Below are 13526 nucleotides of genomic sequence, written 5' to 3'. Positions count from 1 at the left end.
TTGCAGATGTTCCCTCTAGGACAGATGGATAGAGAAACACTGCAGCACAAAACAAAGATGAAGAGGTAGGTAGATTTGGAAGGATGCTTGTTATATAGACCTGAAATGTGGTAGGGTTTTGAGGAGAGGGAGGAAACCACGGAAGTTGTAAGCTATTTCAGGGACTAATAATTTCCATGGAAAGGTTACTTGCAACTCGGCATACTAATTGATGGTTTATAATCATGCTTCTTATTTGTCCCTTGCCTAATAAATTAATCCTGTTCATCCAAAAAAATTTCTATATCTAAATTTGCATAGTCAAAAATTAACCATCCATCCTCGTTGAGGGATTTGGATTATTTTTTCCCCCGAACATTTTGGCATGGAAACAGACATCACTCAGTTTTCAACCTATTAGGTTAGCCATTAATTTGCGCATCAATATATTATTGCTCAACTTTCGGAAGGGAAAAATTCAAGAAGAAAGAAAAGAAGTAGACGAAGCTAAATCCTTTCGATTGAATGCAAAGCAACTGACAAAAAGACAGCAAACTAACAGTTGAGTTACAGCAACGCTTACAAATGCTAAACGTACTCCAAGCCAGATATATCACAATCCCTATCTCTAGTATATATGCTGACCAATTTTGGAGGAGCTTGTGGCTACAAAACCATTTCATTTCTTGTTTGTCGTCGCAGGTCTCTGAGATCAAATAGTTCGCACATCGATCATGTGTCTTCAAAAAAGTCTGATTTCCTGTTTGTAATTTAACTGCAAGTCCCTGACAGTGATTATTCTAGTAGACCACTGCAGCTTCAATTAAACATGAGGCTTGGGACAGGTCTTCCAAAAAACTCAAAGCACTGTTCCCCCCTTCTTCCTATCATTTTGTTGCCATTGTCTCGGAATCAGATAAAATATTATCCATGTCTTCAAAATAGGGCCAAGCTTTTTTCCCTTTCTTCCCGTTCTTGCTTTCCTGTTCATTTTAGCAATGGTTGTTACTATGCAACACTATATAGATAGGATGGGATGGCAACAGATGACCTCACTAAAAACTCAGATGGCACCCCTACAGTGATCTGGATTTCGATAATTATTTGCCACTGGAGTAAGAATTGTACAAAAGAATGTCCAGGAAAACATTTGACTTGTGGCAAAAACAGTAGCAGCACACACTAGTATTCACATGCAATTATACGAGCTTCTTCATAATAAGAAACAGAAATCAAAATGCAATACCAAAATTTAATTGTGAGAAGTGGAGGAACAAACCTCATATTTCTGAACCAGAGATGTCCATAAAGATTTGCACTGTCCTGGACTGCGATTGATCCCATCAGCCATTAAGTTAGTAGATATCTCTTCCCACAGAGCCATTCTACCTCTTACAACTTGAAATCTACTATGTAATTCCCCACGCATTTTTATAAGACTCTTAACCTCCTCAGGTTTCCATTTGTTCCGTTTAACAGATTTGGAACGCTTCAGTCTAGAATTTTCATTTTCCAACGAGTCATCATCACTACTGTCCACAACATCTTCCTTGAACTTATTCATCTGTTCCCCTGGTGGAACCAAACTTTCATCACTTTTTACTAATTCATTGACTGGAGAGGATGAAGGAACAGATGATTTCTGGAAATCATCTTGATCTTCAGAGTCAGAGGAATGTCCTTCAGCTAAGTTTGACCTTGAAGTGGTGCCCTCTTCCTCAGGTAGCTCTCTTTCAAATTCAATACCATCAACTGCATGATTAAATGGTGGGAAAAAAAGAATACTGAGTATACTGATTTAAAAATCCCAAGCTTTAGAAAGGTACTACTGCTTTCAAGAATGTCGACATTAAGCAAAGGTCAAAAAAGCAATTTCTATGCATGCTGAGTTGCTAGCACAAGGCCTTTCCAATGGAAACTCTCCTTCATTATTGTTAATTTTTTAATATATCAGTCATTTACTGATGATTGGCATAAGACAAAGCAAAAATCAGCTAACCTAAAGATGTGAGTTTAGTGGTGGCATATGTTTTTTCACATGTCTCATCCACAGGCAGTCAGAAAATGGCTACCACCCACCAACTTAACCACATACAAGCACACGCACACGCACACAAAAACACACTCAATTAAAACACAGAGATGCGGAGATTTGTGGACCTTTCAGATTTTGAGGTGATGTTTTCTCTAAATGTGCATAACCATTTCCATCAGGTTGCTTCCTGTCCACCTGATTTCCTTTTGGATGCCCATCGACAATTTTTCTCAATGCCGATATCCCAAAGCCAACATGAGAATTGCCAGATAACCTTGCATTGAGTTCATCAGAAAGAACTGATGCTGGGTTTTCCACAGCAATGGCAATGACTTCAGGTCTTTTACCACTATACTTCCTTACCATCTTCCTCAACATCTCAGACACTGTTCTTTCCATGTGAGTTAAAGGACAGTTCACCGGACAGCTTGAAAGTGCAGCATGAGCAGCTTTGTGGAGTGCATCTAAAAGCTTCCCTTTGTCAAGCCACAGACAGCGTGTTGTGATTTTTATTTTTCCTTTTAAGCTTTTTTCAACTTCACCATCTAGATTTTGAGGGCGTAAAATTTCCATGCTGTACCGCAGAAATGTTAAGAAATCATTACAGTAACAAGTGTCACAAAGAAAATTCAACATGTTATTTCAGAATCTGCTAGAGCTACCTGACCACTACAATACCATCTGTTGCAATTTTTAGTCTCTCATCAATGCAAAGCTCAGTTGATGTGCCAAAGGCTTTATCCCCATCGTTATACATCAACTGCAATATCAGACCAGATTTTACGAAAATGTACCTCAATTAAATTCCCATAATAAAACAATCAGTATTACCAACCTGCAAATTTTCCTTCCCAAGGGAGACAAAACCATTGGATAGAACTCTTCTGTTCCTCAAGTGAGAAACCCCAAGCATCTCTCCGTTCTTTATAACCTGACAGATTTGTAGACCACTTGTAACTTTTACCATGCCATAACATTATATGCAACTCAAAGAATTTGAAAGAAAAACAACATAACAAGAATGCATCTAATGTCATGTATACAATAAATCCATCATATGCACATCATTAACCAATGCAATTCGACATATGAGTCTTTTTTCAAGATTAACCATGCAACACTGCACCTGAAAAAAACACTTTTTTTTCAGTGGGCTTGGGCATTATGGACAGTACATCCCAAGAATTGACCATTCTCATTTACATGGAAATCAGCTGAATTCATATAATTAATAAAGTAAATGAGAAAGAAGAAATGAAATGAGAATCAGTTGTCCATATACATAGAGAGGCCGGAGAGCCTTATTGTTCTATTCTGAAAGATTCTATGCTCTCACTAAATGCATCAAATTTTGGCAAACATAACAAACTTTAAGATCACCTTATGCATACTAATTACCATAAGAGTGTAAAGACTAACTCACAGTAGTGTGTTGAATGCCAGTTGATTTCCCAAGCAATTCATGTTCTTTCAAAAACAGAAGTTCTCCGTGTATGGGAAGAAAATGTTGCGGCTTCACAATTTTAAGCACTTCCTCCTGAAGAAATGGAATCAACGTTAGATGATTTTTCCTAAAAGTTGAAAAAATAACAACAATTATAGTATTGATAATAACAAGCAATTAATATTCAAGGCATCCAGTTCTACATGTTTCTCCGTCTAACAATGACACAATAAAAAGGTCAACGGAATAACAAGGAATAACCTTCATACAATGAGTCAGTATGTGAAGATGCTTCTCTTTCCACTATTGACACAAAAAGCATAACATGGAGGAGTACAAGATATATAAACATTATAACTAAGTAATATAACTTAGTGAGATCCAGAGTAGTGGCATATGAGATCTCACCAGTTCTCCGCGATACCCATGGCCAGACGTGTGAAGTAGCTCATTTTTACCCATTACAATAGTTGACCCAATCTCTGATATGCGGTTCATCATTTTCATTACCCTAGATTCGTTACCAGGGATCACCTGAAAAATGAAATATAAACTGAGAACATATCTACTAATTGGAAGTCCTTTCAGCAAGAAAATACAAAATTGATTAGCATTATGACCACATGTCTAAGCATCAGACATTAATAAACCTGTGGCAGTAATATTATAAGATAGAGGACTATCATAAATAGTTGAGCACAAAATCAAAAGTCTGCCTAATATAATAGTTCAAATTCACTATACACATGTGACCAATCAAATGCAATCATCATTTCTTGAAAAAAAGAAAGAAGAGGAGAGAAATGAGAACAAGATGGAGCACCATTGCTGGCCATCTTCTATCATATAACAATTCTCTTACAAAATCTCCATCAGGTTATGAAGCATTTTTGGTACTCCCTAACATATAAATAACATGCACAATAATAGATATCAAGAAAACCTTAAATTAAATACAGAGGGAGTGGGTAAAGGAAATCCTGGGCTTGCTGGTGCAGGAGGATTGTTATGAGATTGGATGGGAAGATAGTTAGCCCCATTCACATACAAGGTGGGTTTTTGCAATTTTGTAACAGCAGAACTTCGGGGAGTTAAGGTTGGCCTTAACATAGCTTGGATGGGATTGAATGTTATCCTGGAAGTTGATTCAACAGTGGTTCAACATGTAATTCTTCAATATCAGTCCAGAGATGATCCTAGCTCCATTCTCTTGGCACAAATAGAAGAAATTTTGAATAGAAATTGGAATGTGATAATAAAAATACATATATAGAGAGTAATATATGGGCTGATTGGTTAGCAAATGTAGGAGCTAGTGGGGAACTAGGGCTCGGCTTTTTCAGTGTTTCTCCTCCAGGGCTAGTAGATTTGCTTTGGGCGGACTATTGTGGTTCAGCCACTCTTAGAATGTGTCCTAGTTAGTCCTTTAGTCTTGTTCTTGGGCTCTTAAGCCTCTTTTTGTACCAAAAAGAAAGAAAGAAAGGAAACTGAGTTCTATAAGATGGACTCGCTAACAACAAGTCTGAGTTCTACAAGATTGACTCATTAACAAAACATCTTGGTTTATTCTACACCTTGTAGAAAAACATAAATTGCATCCAACTACATGATCTTAGCATACTGAGATTACTGAAGGGGAGTTTGAAATAAGAAAAAAAAAAGATTAAAAAGAATGAATGCTTGAATCATTAACCAAAAGTCAGAAATCGACTTGTGAGTTCATTTTAAGAAGAATCCAAGCATATTATATCATAATACCTTAGCTGAATAAAGAATAACATCTTCCTTGTTCAGTTTGAAGGCATGACTACTTCCATATGATGCAAGATTGAGAGCTGCACGCGGCTCTGCCTGACACAACAGCATGCACAGTCACATACCAGCTAATTGATGCAACAGAAATGGAATCAGGCAGCTGGATCAACTTACTTGTGATCCAGTTGTGACAATTAGCAGATCCTTAGGGGCATAAGAATCAATATCTTCCACTTTAACCTATATAATTTTGGAATTGTTAAGAGGAAGTTGTCAAGAGGTCTACAAGAGCAAGATGGAAGATGGAAGATATCACTGGAAATCTAAAACTCTCAGAAAAACATCAGATGAATAACTTATGCAAAAACATTACTAGAGAGGACGGATCAATTGGTGCCTTTCCATCCTTCCATGCTGCATCCAAATATGTCCTCAATGACATGCCAACAAAGACCTGATACAATGATTAAAAAATCAAAACTGTGAGTCAAATTCCTTTGGAAGACCAAGGTGATAGTTCTAAGAGGAAATGAGAAATTAGAAAATCATACCAACTTTCTACCAGTCAAATCAGCGGCAGCTTTCACACTTCCTAGGCGGTGTATATTTGATGCAAATTGAGTAGTGATAATCCTTCCTTTAGCAGCTGAAATACGTCTCAATAATGCATCAGCTACCACACTTTCACTAATTGTCCTTCCAGGTGACAGTACATTTGTTGAGTCACTCATCATCTGAACAGAGGTTTGCATCATTAAAACCTCAAGTTGCTCTGCCCTTTAAGGGCAGCTTTAGCAAAGAAATTAATTCACAACACATTAATGAAGGAATCAAAGGTGTAAAATCATCATCATAGACATGCAAATCAAAATTTATAAAAAAAAGAGAAAATAACACAATAAACTCAAATGAATACCAAAAGAATAAATATCAGATACAAATGGTCAACCTCAGAACTGTAGTTACAAAAATAATTTGTACAAAACAAATCATAGTGTCTGAGCTTAAATATAATGGCTAAAGCAACTGGTAATATAATGGCTAAAGCAACTGGTCCACTAACATGTCACAGTGATTTTGCTCCTTCAATTTTTTTTCCAGCATAAAATTTGTGCTCACCATCAAGATGTTGCAAGTGATAACTTTTTCCACATTAACCTATTTTCCTCAATTCTACCTAACAAACTCCTTTATCCACATCTCAAGGAGCGCATATTAGGATGTAAAATGTCGAACATGCAATTGTAATTCATATCATCTCCATTAAGTCTTAAACATTGACCTTTTCTGAAGAAGCCACTCTTCAAGAGAAGCATATTTCTAAAGCATTCCAAAACAAAGGCCAAAACTGTCATAGCATTATATCATGAAAGACATGACACAATTTACAACACAGCTTCTCTTCATTCCCAGTCACATACACTCAGAAGGCATATTTTCATATGTAGGTCCCACAAAAACCACTACCTCTTCCACAAACTGAAACTGATTAAGTTCCCATGTAAAAACTATGTCAATATGGCAACAAATTACATAATCTTGGAGACTTACCAATGTAACTCCTTCTTTGGAGAGTTCCTCTAAAGTTTCACGATCAAAAACTTTTCCATCCAATGGTGATTCATCAATCTGTACAATATAAACCTCTTCTGAAGCTTACAAAATCATAGAGAGGGAAAAAAAACATATATAGACAAGCTTACCTTCCAGTCCCCGGTGTGAAGGATTGTACCATCAGCACAGCGAAGGACCAATCCACAACAATCAGGAATAGAATGGGTCACCCTGATAGGCTCTATTTCAAAAGGTCCAGCTGTGAATTTCCTCTTTGTTTTAAACACCTTAAGTCTAGATGGAACAAAGATCCCATTCTCCTTCAAACGTTTCTTGATGAGCTGTCATAAAATCAGTTTAGAAGAACTCAGAGAATCAAAACTAGAAAACGCGACTTGTCATCACATAAAACACAAACAGATGGTCTAGAGAGCTGCCATGCAAGTGTGCAAAATCTTACAAGGTCACTTGAAATTGAAAAAATTTGACCCTGTGGTTAATATCAATCTACTGAAAAATAAAGGGCAGCATTTATATATTATGAGCTATTTTATTAGTCCCCATAAGCAATAGTAGGATACGTCAGTTCTGGAAACATGCGTTCTAGTACATGTTTGTGCACATAATTATTTATGAAAGTATGCTTAAGTAAACCAAATTTAGTTTTATTGTCAGCACATATAGATGGATAAGTAAGACCCAGAACAAAGTACCTCCATCGTGAAGGATGATGCATAAATTGGAGTGTTATGATCCAAAGCTGGAACAACCTGCTTAGATAGTAGGAGAATTATTAAGAGTGAAAAAGACACAAAGCAAAATGCTTAAATCAAAACATGATTAATTATTTGCAGCAATTAAGCATTGAACCAAATGATACAGCTTGGATAGCTGCACCTTCGCAATAAATATTAAATCAACAAACACCCCTTACTGTTAAAGCCTTAAACTAAGTTTAGATTCATGTTTCCTACACACATCCCTTATGCTTTTAATAGATCATCCAATTCAGGTTTCCAAAGTTGCAAAGGCTCAGTTTTTTAACCAAGCTCGTTTAGCTAAAAATAACACACTTTTGTTTTTAGGCTCAGTTTTTTAACCAAGCTCGTTTAGCTAAAAATAACAAACTTTTGTTTTTTATCTTGCTAACGAGAAACTTTAAGCACACATGCCAAATACTATTCTAAAAGAAACAAAATGTTGCTTCTTTCCTTCTAAATATGTAGTCGTAGACACCATCTATCTACACTATCTAGGTCATATTGTAACTTCTTTCCATGTCCCTTAAATGATTTTAATGTTTATTTTTTCTTGATTCATGTTAGTATCAGATTGGTTCCTTTTTTTTTAACCTCCTTTAATTAAAATCCAATCAAATTGTGGATCGAAACAATTCATTGCCACCACCTCCACCATCACAATTCATGGCATCATCATCAACAACCCATGATTGATCGAGGGAGTGCAGACAAAAATTGATCAGTGAACATCAACTATCCATGATCCAGGTGCTAGCTCTAGTCTTTGGGTTGCTGATGTGCCATAGCCATGTAGATATTCCTTGCATGGCAACCTTTAAATATAGACGAGATCTTTTAATAGTTCATTAACTCAGATGTAACATCAACCATTCCTATTTAAGTGAAGTTCCTTGCATTAAAACATTTGAAAGAACATTTTGAGAACATCTTCTACTGCAGAATTATTGGAAGAGCCAGATCACCATTAGATTGATGATTGCTACTAATTATTGAGTAATTGGAAAGCATGAGTTTATGCCCAATAAAAAGAGGCTTCACCTTAGACATTAACATGATGTAAGAAACAAGAGCTATGAAGCTGAAAAACTTCTAAATAATCAAGCATAGACACTTTTGACAAGGGAGATGCAGAAGGCAGTGGAAAAGATATCTTATTGTCTTTTCTTAACTGCAAGGAAAAAAAGTGAAAATGTGGGATATTATGTAAACAAATCCCATGGCACATCTGATACCAACGTATCAACATGTCATGCTCGAATATACAACGCAGAGGTCATAGGGAATGTACTCAACTGATAAACACATTCATCTAATTGCACAGTAATGTCATCATATACTATAGATTTACTTCAACTAGCATTGGAACAGTACAAAGACAACCTTAGTCAGGCTACAACCAGGGTTCATTGTGTAAATATTGCATCAAATGCTAAGTATCAAAGATCCTCGGCACAGCCTATCTGAAGGCTTAACCAAGATCATCGGAAAGGATGAAGCATAATGGACAGCCCCCTTCCCTTGGAAAAAAATGATGGAAATTCATGTTATTCCCCATTTCAAAATAAGAATAATTGTCAAGAGGTACCATTCATGTATCAACAACCCTCCCATCTCATGTCGTTTTCCATCTAACTATCTTGGCAATCACACAAACAAGCTTTGCATCCTTTAGCAAGTCGCCACATCAACTAAGCTGTAATTAGTGTCTCAGCCCACCCTTAATTTATCTACAGAAAAATGTAACTATCTATGCAACTAAAACCCTATCAAGAACTACAACACAAATGTCAACAGCAGAAAATTTGATACAGTTAAAAAGGCCACATAAACAGTAATTTAATCTGGAAGTGCAAGGTCAGCATGATGCTTTCAAGAAGTCGAAGGAAACTTTACCCAAGGCAACGCACCAATGTGATCTTCATGACCATGTGTTATAATAACTGCTTCAATTTTGTGTTTCCATCTTCTGATAAATGTGGTATCAGGTATAATCTTTTGAACTCCAAGCTCGTCATAACTGGAGCATGTTGTCACACACACAAAACAAAGTCAACACATCAGAAAGCAGAATTTTCAGCCACGTGTTTAACCTAATGCACTCAAAAGGAAAAAAGAACGCAACTTTCACTTCCTCTCACAGTAACATTTCCTTACTAACAATGTGATTTATTCTAACTCCTATGTAACTAAGATTTTTTCATATTCAATCCCCAAATCAATTAAACATTTAAGAAATCAGCATATTCTTTGAACAAAAAAAGCACAAATGAAAGCACTTATCCTCCCAAATTCGGCTGAATACTTACTCAGGAAACATAACACCGGCATCAATTAAAATATATCGATCATAATTCCCAACAAGCATACAATTCATCCCAATCTCACCCAAACCACCAATTGGAACTATACGCAGCGGCGGACCACCAGGCCCTTCATAAAACTGCTTCATCTTTCTTTTAACCGAATCTTCCATACTTTTCCCTGTCCCTTCCTTTCTTCCCGTCCTTTTACGCGGCGGAGCTTTCGTTCCTCTACTGCCTAAATGAATTTTAACAGAAAAATAATAAAGAATTAAACGAAGTGAGTATTTACACATTTAATTTCAAAAAATAAAATAAGAAAGGAAATGGAATTAAAGAAAGAAGACCTGTAGTAGTTGTAGTAGGGGAGCCAGCAGAGCAGGAAACGCAAAGCTTGGTAGAGCTAGGGCGGCAGAAGAAAGTGTACGGACAGGAGGAGAGAGCACTGAAAGCGGCAGCCATGTTTGGTGATGTTGTTTTGAGAGGTTTACGAGAAGACGTGCAGTAGAGAGAAAAACCTCCCAAAAGCCCTAACTGCATTTGCTTCAGGAAATTATGGAATTGAAACCCAAGATTTTGTAGAGACAGCGGTTGAGTTGAGGCTCTTCAGGGAGCGGGAAATAGAGCTACTGATGAGAGGGAGGGAGCAGAGCAGCAGATAGTTTTTTTTGTTGTAAGGTTGAGAGATAATAAATATCCTCTTTTCCTTATCATTTTAATTTATTTTTTTGAAATTGGATTGCTAGAAAAACACTCGCACGTGCCTTCCTCAACATCCACACGCTTCTATAAATTTATCGAATCATGCTGATTTAGTCCCTCCTTTTTTAGCACAGTTACAGCTTGGTTTCTCATGCTTGAAAACCTATATGTCGGTCCCTTCAACATCTGTTGTTGTTGTTGGCTTCTGTTGTCTTTTTGAATAATCAACTCTTACTATGTATGTTGGTTTTTCTCTAAGAATTTAACTTCTTGACATAACGATCAACAAGAGACTAATTTGTAGATTTTTTATTTTGAAGGACTAAGCTGATCATGTTGAACAAATACAAGTACTAAAGAATAATTCACTCCTTGTCTTACAACCAATGTAGAACTCAATCATTTTGTCAGTTTGAACGTGAGAGTCCTTTTGATATGAAAAGGATAAATATTTCCTAAATGGTATGGTCTTTTTTCTTAAGTTGGTCTTAATCTTCCTAAAAACATCTGAAAATGATTAAGAAAAAAAGGAAAAAAAAAACATATATATACCACTTGAGGAACTTTACTTCATTCACATCAAAAGATCTTACGTTCAAGAGGAATAGTCTTCATGTTCAAGCTTGGTGATCGATCATCATTCATCAAGAAGACAAAGTTGTGGATTGTCAGTCAGCAGACCCCTCCTGGTTTGGACCTTTGCTCCTAGCTGATGCTAGTACAGTTATGCCTGTTCGGCCTTGGTTTTGTTTTCCATTTTGAGAGAGAAGACCATTTCGAGTCTTTGACAACAATATTTCACAAAGGAGAAAGCTTTCTTCACGTAGCAATAGTTCTCAAGTAGCTGAGACCTCTACGAGAACTATAATGGTTATCAGAAATTGATTTTATGTCAATTCTTCTGCCCTCGCCACAGATCTACAAGCTCAGCGGCACTGCAAAATATTTCCGAGGACTGCACTGTCTGTCTCTGGCACATCAAAATATTTTATGTCAATTCTTCTGGTATCAGCTTCTGAGGACTGCACTGTCTGTCTCTGGTATGTTATTAATCAGCTGATCATACGAAGATTTAACAATCAAAAAGGTGAGCATAACCCTTGTTGTTTTCTCAAATTCGATAACTCATTGTCCTTTTTGTTACTGTCCTGTTCTGTTACCAATTTAAGGAGGATCTAAAAAGAATGAAAAGCTTTTCATCTTGCACGGATTTCTCATCAAGTGGTTTGGATTAGAGGTTTCTGTTTTTTTCTTGACATTTGACTGCAAAATATATTTTTTCCATTTTGTTTAGCGGTTACTTGAACTGGAATTACAGAAAGTGTTGCGATTTTGAAATTTTTCGATCCTGTGCTTTCTCATATCAATCGTTTTAATCTGTAAGCAGGGACAGTAACCATTCTTATAGTGATTCCACGGTCGATGCTGCATTTTGCATCAAGCCATTGAAGAGTTTCGAATCACTTCGGTGTTTCTTTGCTCGGTAAGTGTCCTCGGCCAGCCAACTCATCCAATGGAACTGTCACTCTCCTTCAAGCATGTTCTCCCCCGAGGATCATCAGACTTCTGTAGATTTCAGAAGAACCAATTCATTGGATCAGCAAATATTTGAAATGGAGGTCTGTTTTCTCTCCAATCTAGTATGTTCATGCTGCATGTTGCTTGCATATATAATGAAAGAAGATGCATTGGCATACAGAGATCATACACTATATTAATTGATAGAGATTGCAGTGATAGACAAAAATATCTGCTATCTTATGCGATATTATAAAGAGTGGTGATATAATTTATTTATTTATTTTGTTATTTCTTAAATGTTCGTCGATATGTACAAGTAGCATAAGATGCGTTCTTATTTCTCTGCTATGGAATGTAACCAGCAAGAACAGACACCTGCAGCCTCGCAAATGAGGGTAGAAACAAGCATGGACCATCGGAGATGGGCGAGAAGAATGAAAAATCATGTCGTGGAAATGAACAGGCATTAGCAATCTCATTTGCTCGACTTGATGCAGATTCTACTGAAAACGATTTTACCTCCTACCAGAAATAGCAAGAAGCTCAAGATCGAAAGTCCACCACCACAAGAGAAGATATCACAATCCCCTGGTTAATCTTCAATGATTTCCAAGTATAAATTACTAGGAAACGATCCTCATTGATGCAACAATTTTCAGTCTAAAACCCACCGCCATTTCTCTCCCACTGAAAATCTAAAGCCTCCATAGCTCCGCGACATTTTCCTCCGCCATGATCACGCTGAGCCGCTATCTCTTCACCGACAAAGCAGCAGCGCCGCCTCTTTACCATCTGTTTAACATCACTCTGAGCAGATTTTTCACCACTGCAGGCAAAGCTGGACCCCGAGGACTACTCCTATAACGAGCTGCCCCGACACACAATCGGCTTGGCACCATGGCTGACACAGCGTATTTCAATGGTGAAACTGTTCTGGATGGAATTCCTCGCAAGCAGTTCCAAGTTGTAAGTCCTCATTTTCATAAAATGGATTCTTTTGATTGATTCATGAAAATTAGGATATTATGGGACTTGAAAAAGGAGAACAATCAATTTTTAGAGGAGCCAAATTTTTTTGGGGGAGAGGTTGGGCGGAGCCCCTCATGTCTGCGTGGCATGCTGGCCCTGTCCTTGTATTGCAAGATAAGTCACTAGACATTGTTTGTCATTTGGATGCTAAAAACACCTTCTTTTTCTTGGAGGTTTTTTATTTAGCATAGAGGAAAGATTGTTCATGTTGTTGACTTTAGTATTCTGGTGTTTTGCACTTGCTGGGATTCTGTTCTTAGTTGGATCGCTGCTATTAAGTACAAATTTGCTAGACTCAACAGTCAACAGACTCAACACTTACTTGGCACTGATTTATCTCATCTATTATCATTTTCTTTTAAATTTGCACCGGAGATTCTTGATCAACTTGTGGAGATTGATTTGGCTGTGGGTTTTAGATGCACTGATGATTACTTGGTGAAACA

The 13526-nt window shown here is 37.0% G+C and overlaps 1 protein-coding gene across 2 annotated transcripts; it reads right to left on the bottom strand.

The window, feature by feature from the left end:
- Positions 1–477: 477 nt before the first annotated feature.
- On the bottom strand, positions 478–10512 carry LOC133678786 (ribonuclease J-like). 2 transcript variants are annotated; one of them, XM_062101277.1, is made up of 17 exons: positions 10176–10512; positions 9835–10066; positions 9422–9545; positions 7481–7537; positions 6917–7108; positions 6765–6842; positions 5765–5947; positions 5587–5667; positions 5388–5453; positions 5217–5309; positions 3867–3992; positions 3438–3551; positions 2850–2945; positions 2677–2774; positions 2140–2588; positions 1259–1731; positions 478–962 (listed from the first exon to the last, which is right to left on the bottom strand). In XM_062101277.1, exons 1-17 carry the CDS (start codon positions 10366–10368, stop codon positions 867–869), a joined length of 2751 nt encoding a protein of 916 aa, XP_061957261.1. In that variant the 5' UTR covers positions 10369–10512; the 3' UTR covers positions 478–866. The 2 variants fall into 2 exon arrangements, with proteins under 2 accessions (XP_061957261.1, XP_061957262.1); XM_062101278.1 differs by lacking the exon at positions 10176–10512 and having other exon boundaries at positions 9436–9545; positions 9835–9977.
- Positions 10513–13526: the final 3014 nt, after the last annotated feature.

Source organism: Populus nigra, chromosome 18, assembly GCF_951802175.1.
Source record: "Populus nigra chromosome 18, ddPopNigr1.1, whole genome shotgun sequence".
Classification (NCBI taxonomy): Eukaryota; Viridiplantae; Streptophyta; class Magnoliopsida; order Malpighiales; family Salicaceae; genus Populus; species Populus nigra.
Note: the sequence above shows the minus strand (reverse complement) of the source record. Positions and strands in the feature narration are given on the sequence as shown.

Excerpts from the sequence above, each read along its gene's own strand:
- LOC133678786 (XM_062101277.1), bottom strand. The coding sequence starts at position 10,368 with ATGCAGTTAGGGCTTTTGGGAGGTTTTTCTCTCTACTGCACGTCTTCT. Across the intron at positions 5,454-5,586 it reads CAATTGATCCGTCCTCTCTA|GTTAAAGTGGAAGATATTGA; the intron begins GTAATGTTTTTG and ends AAAATTATATAG. Across the intron at positions 5,310-5,387 it reads TTGTCACAACTGGATCACAA|GCAGAGCCGCGTGCAGCTCT; the intron begins GTAAGTTGATCC and ends CTGTTGTGTCAG.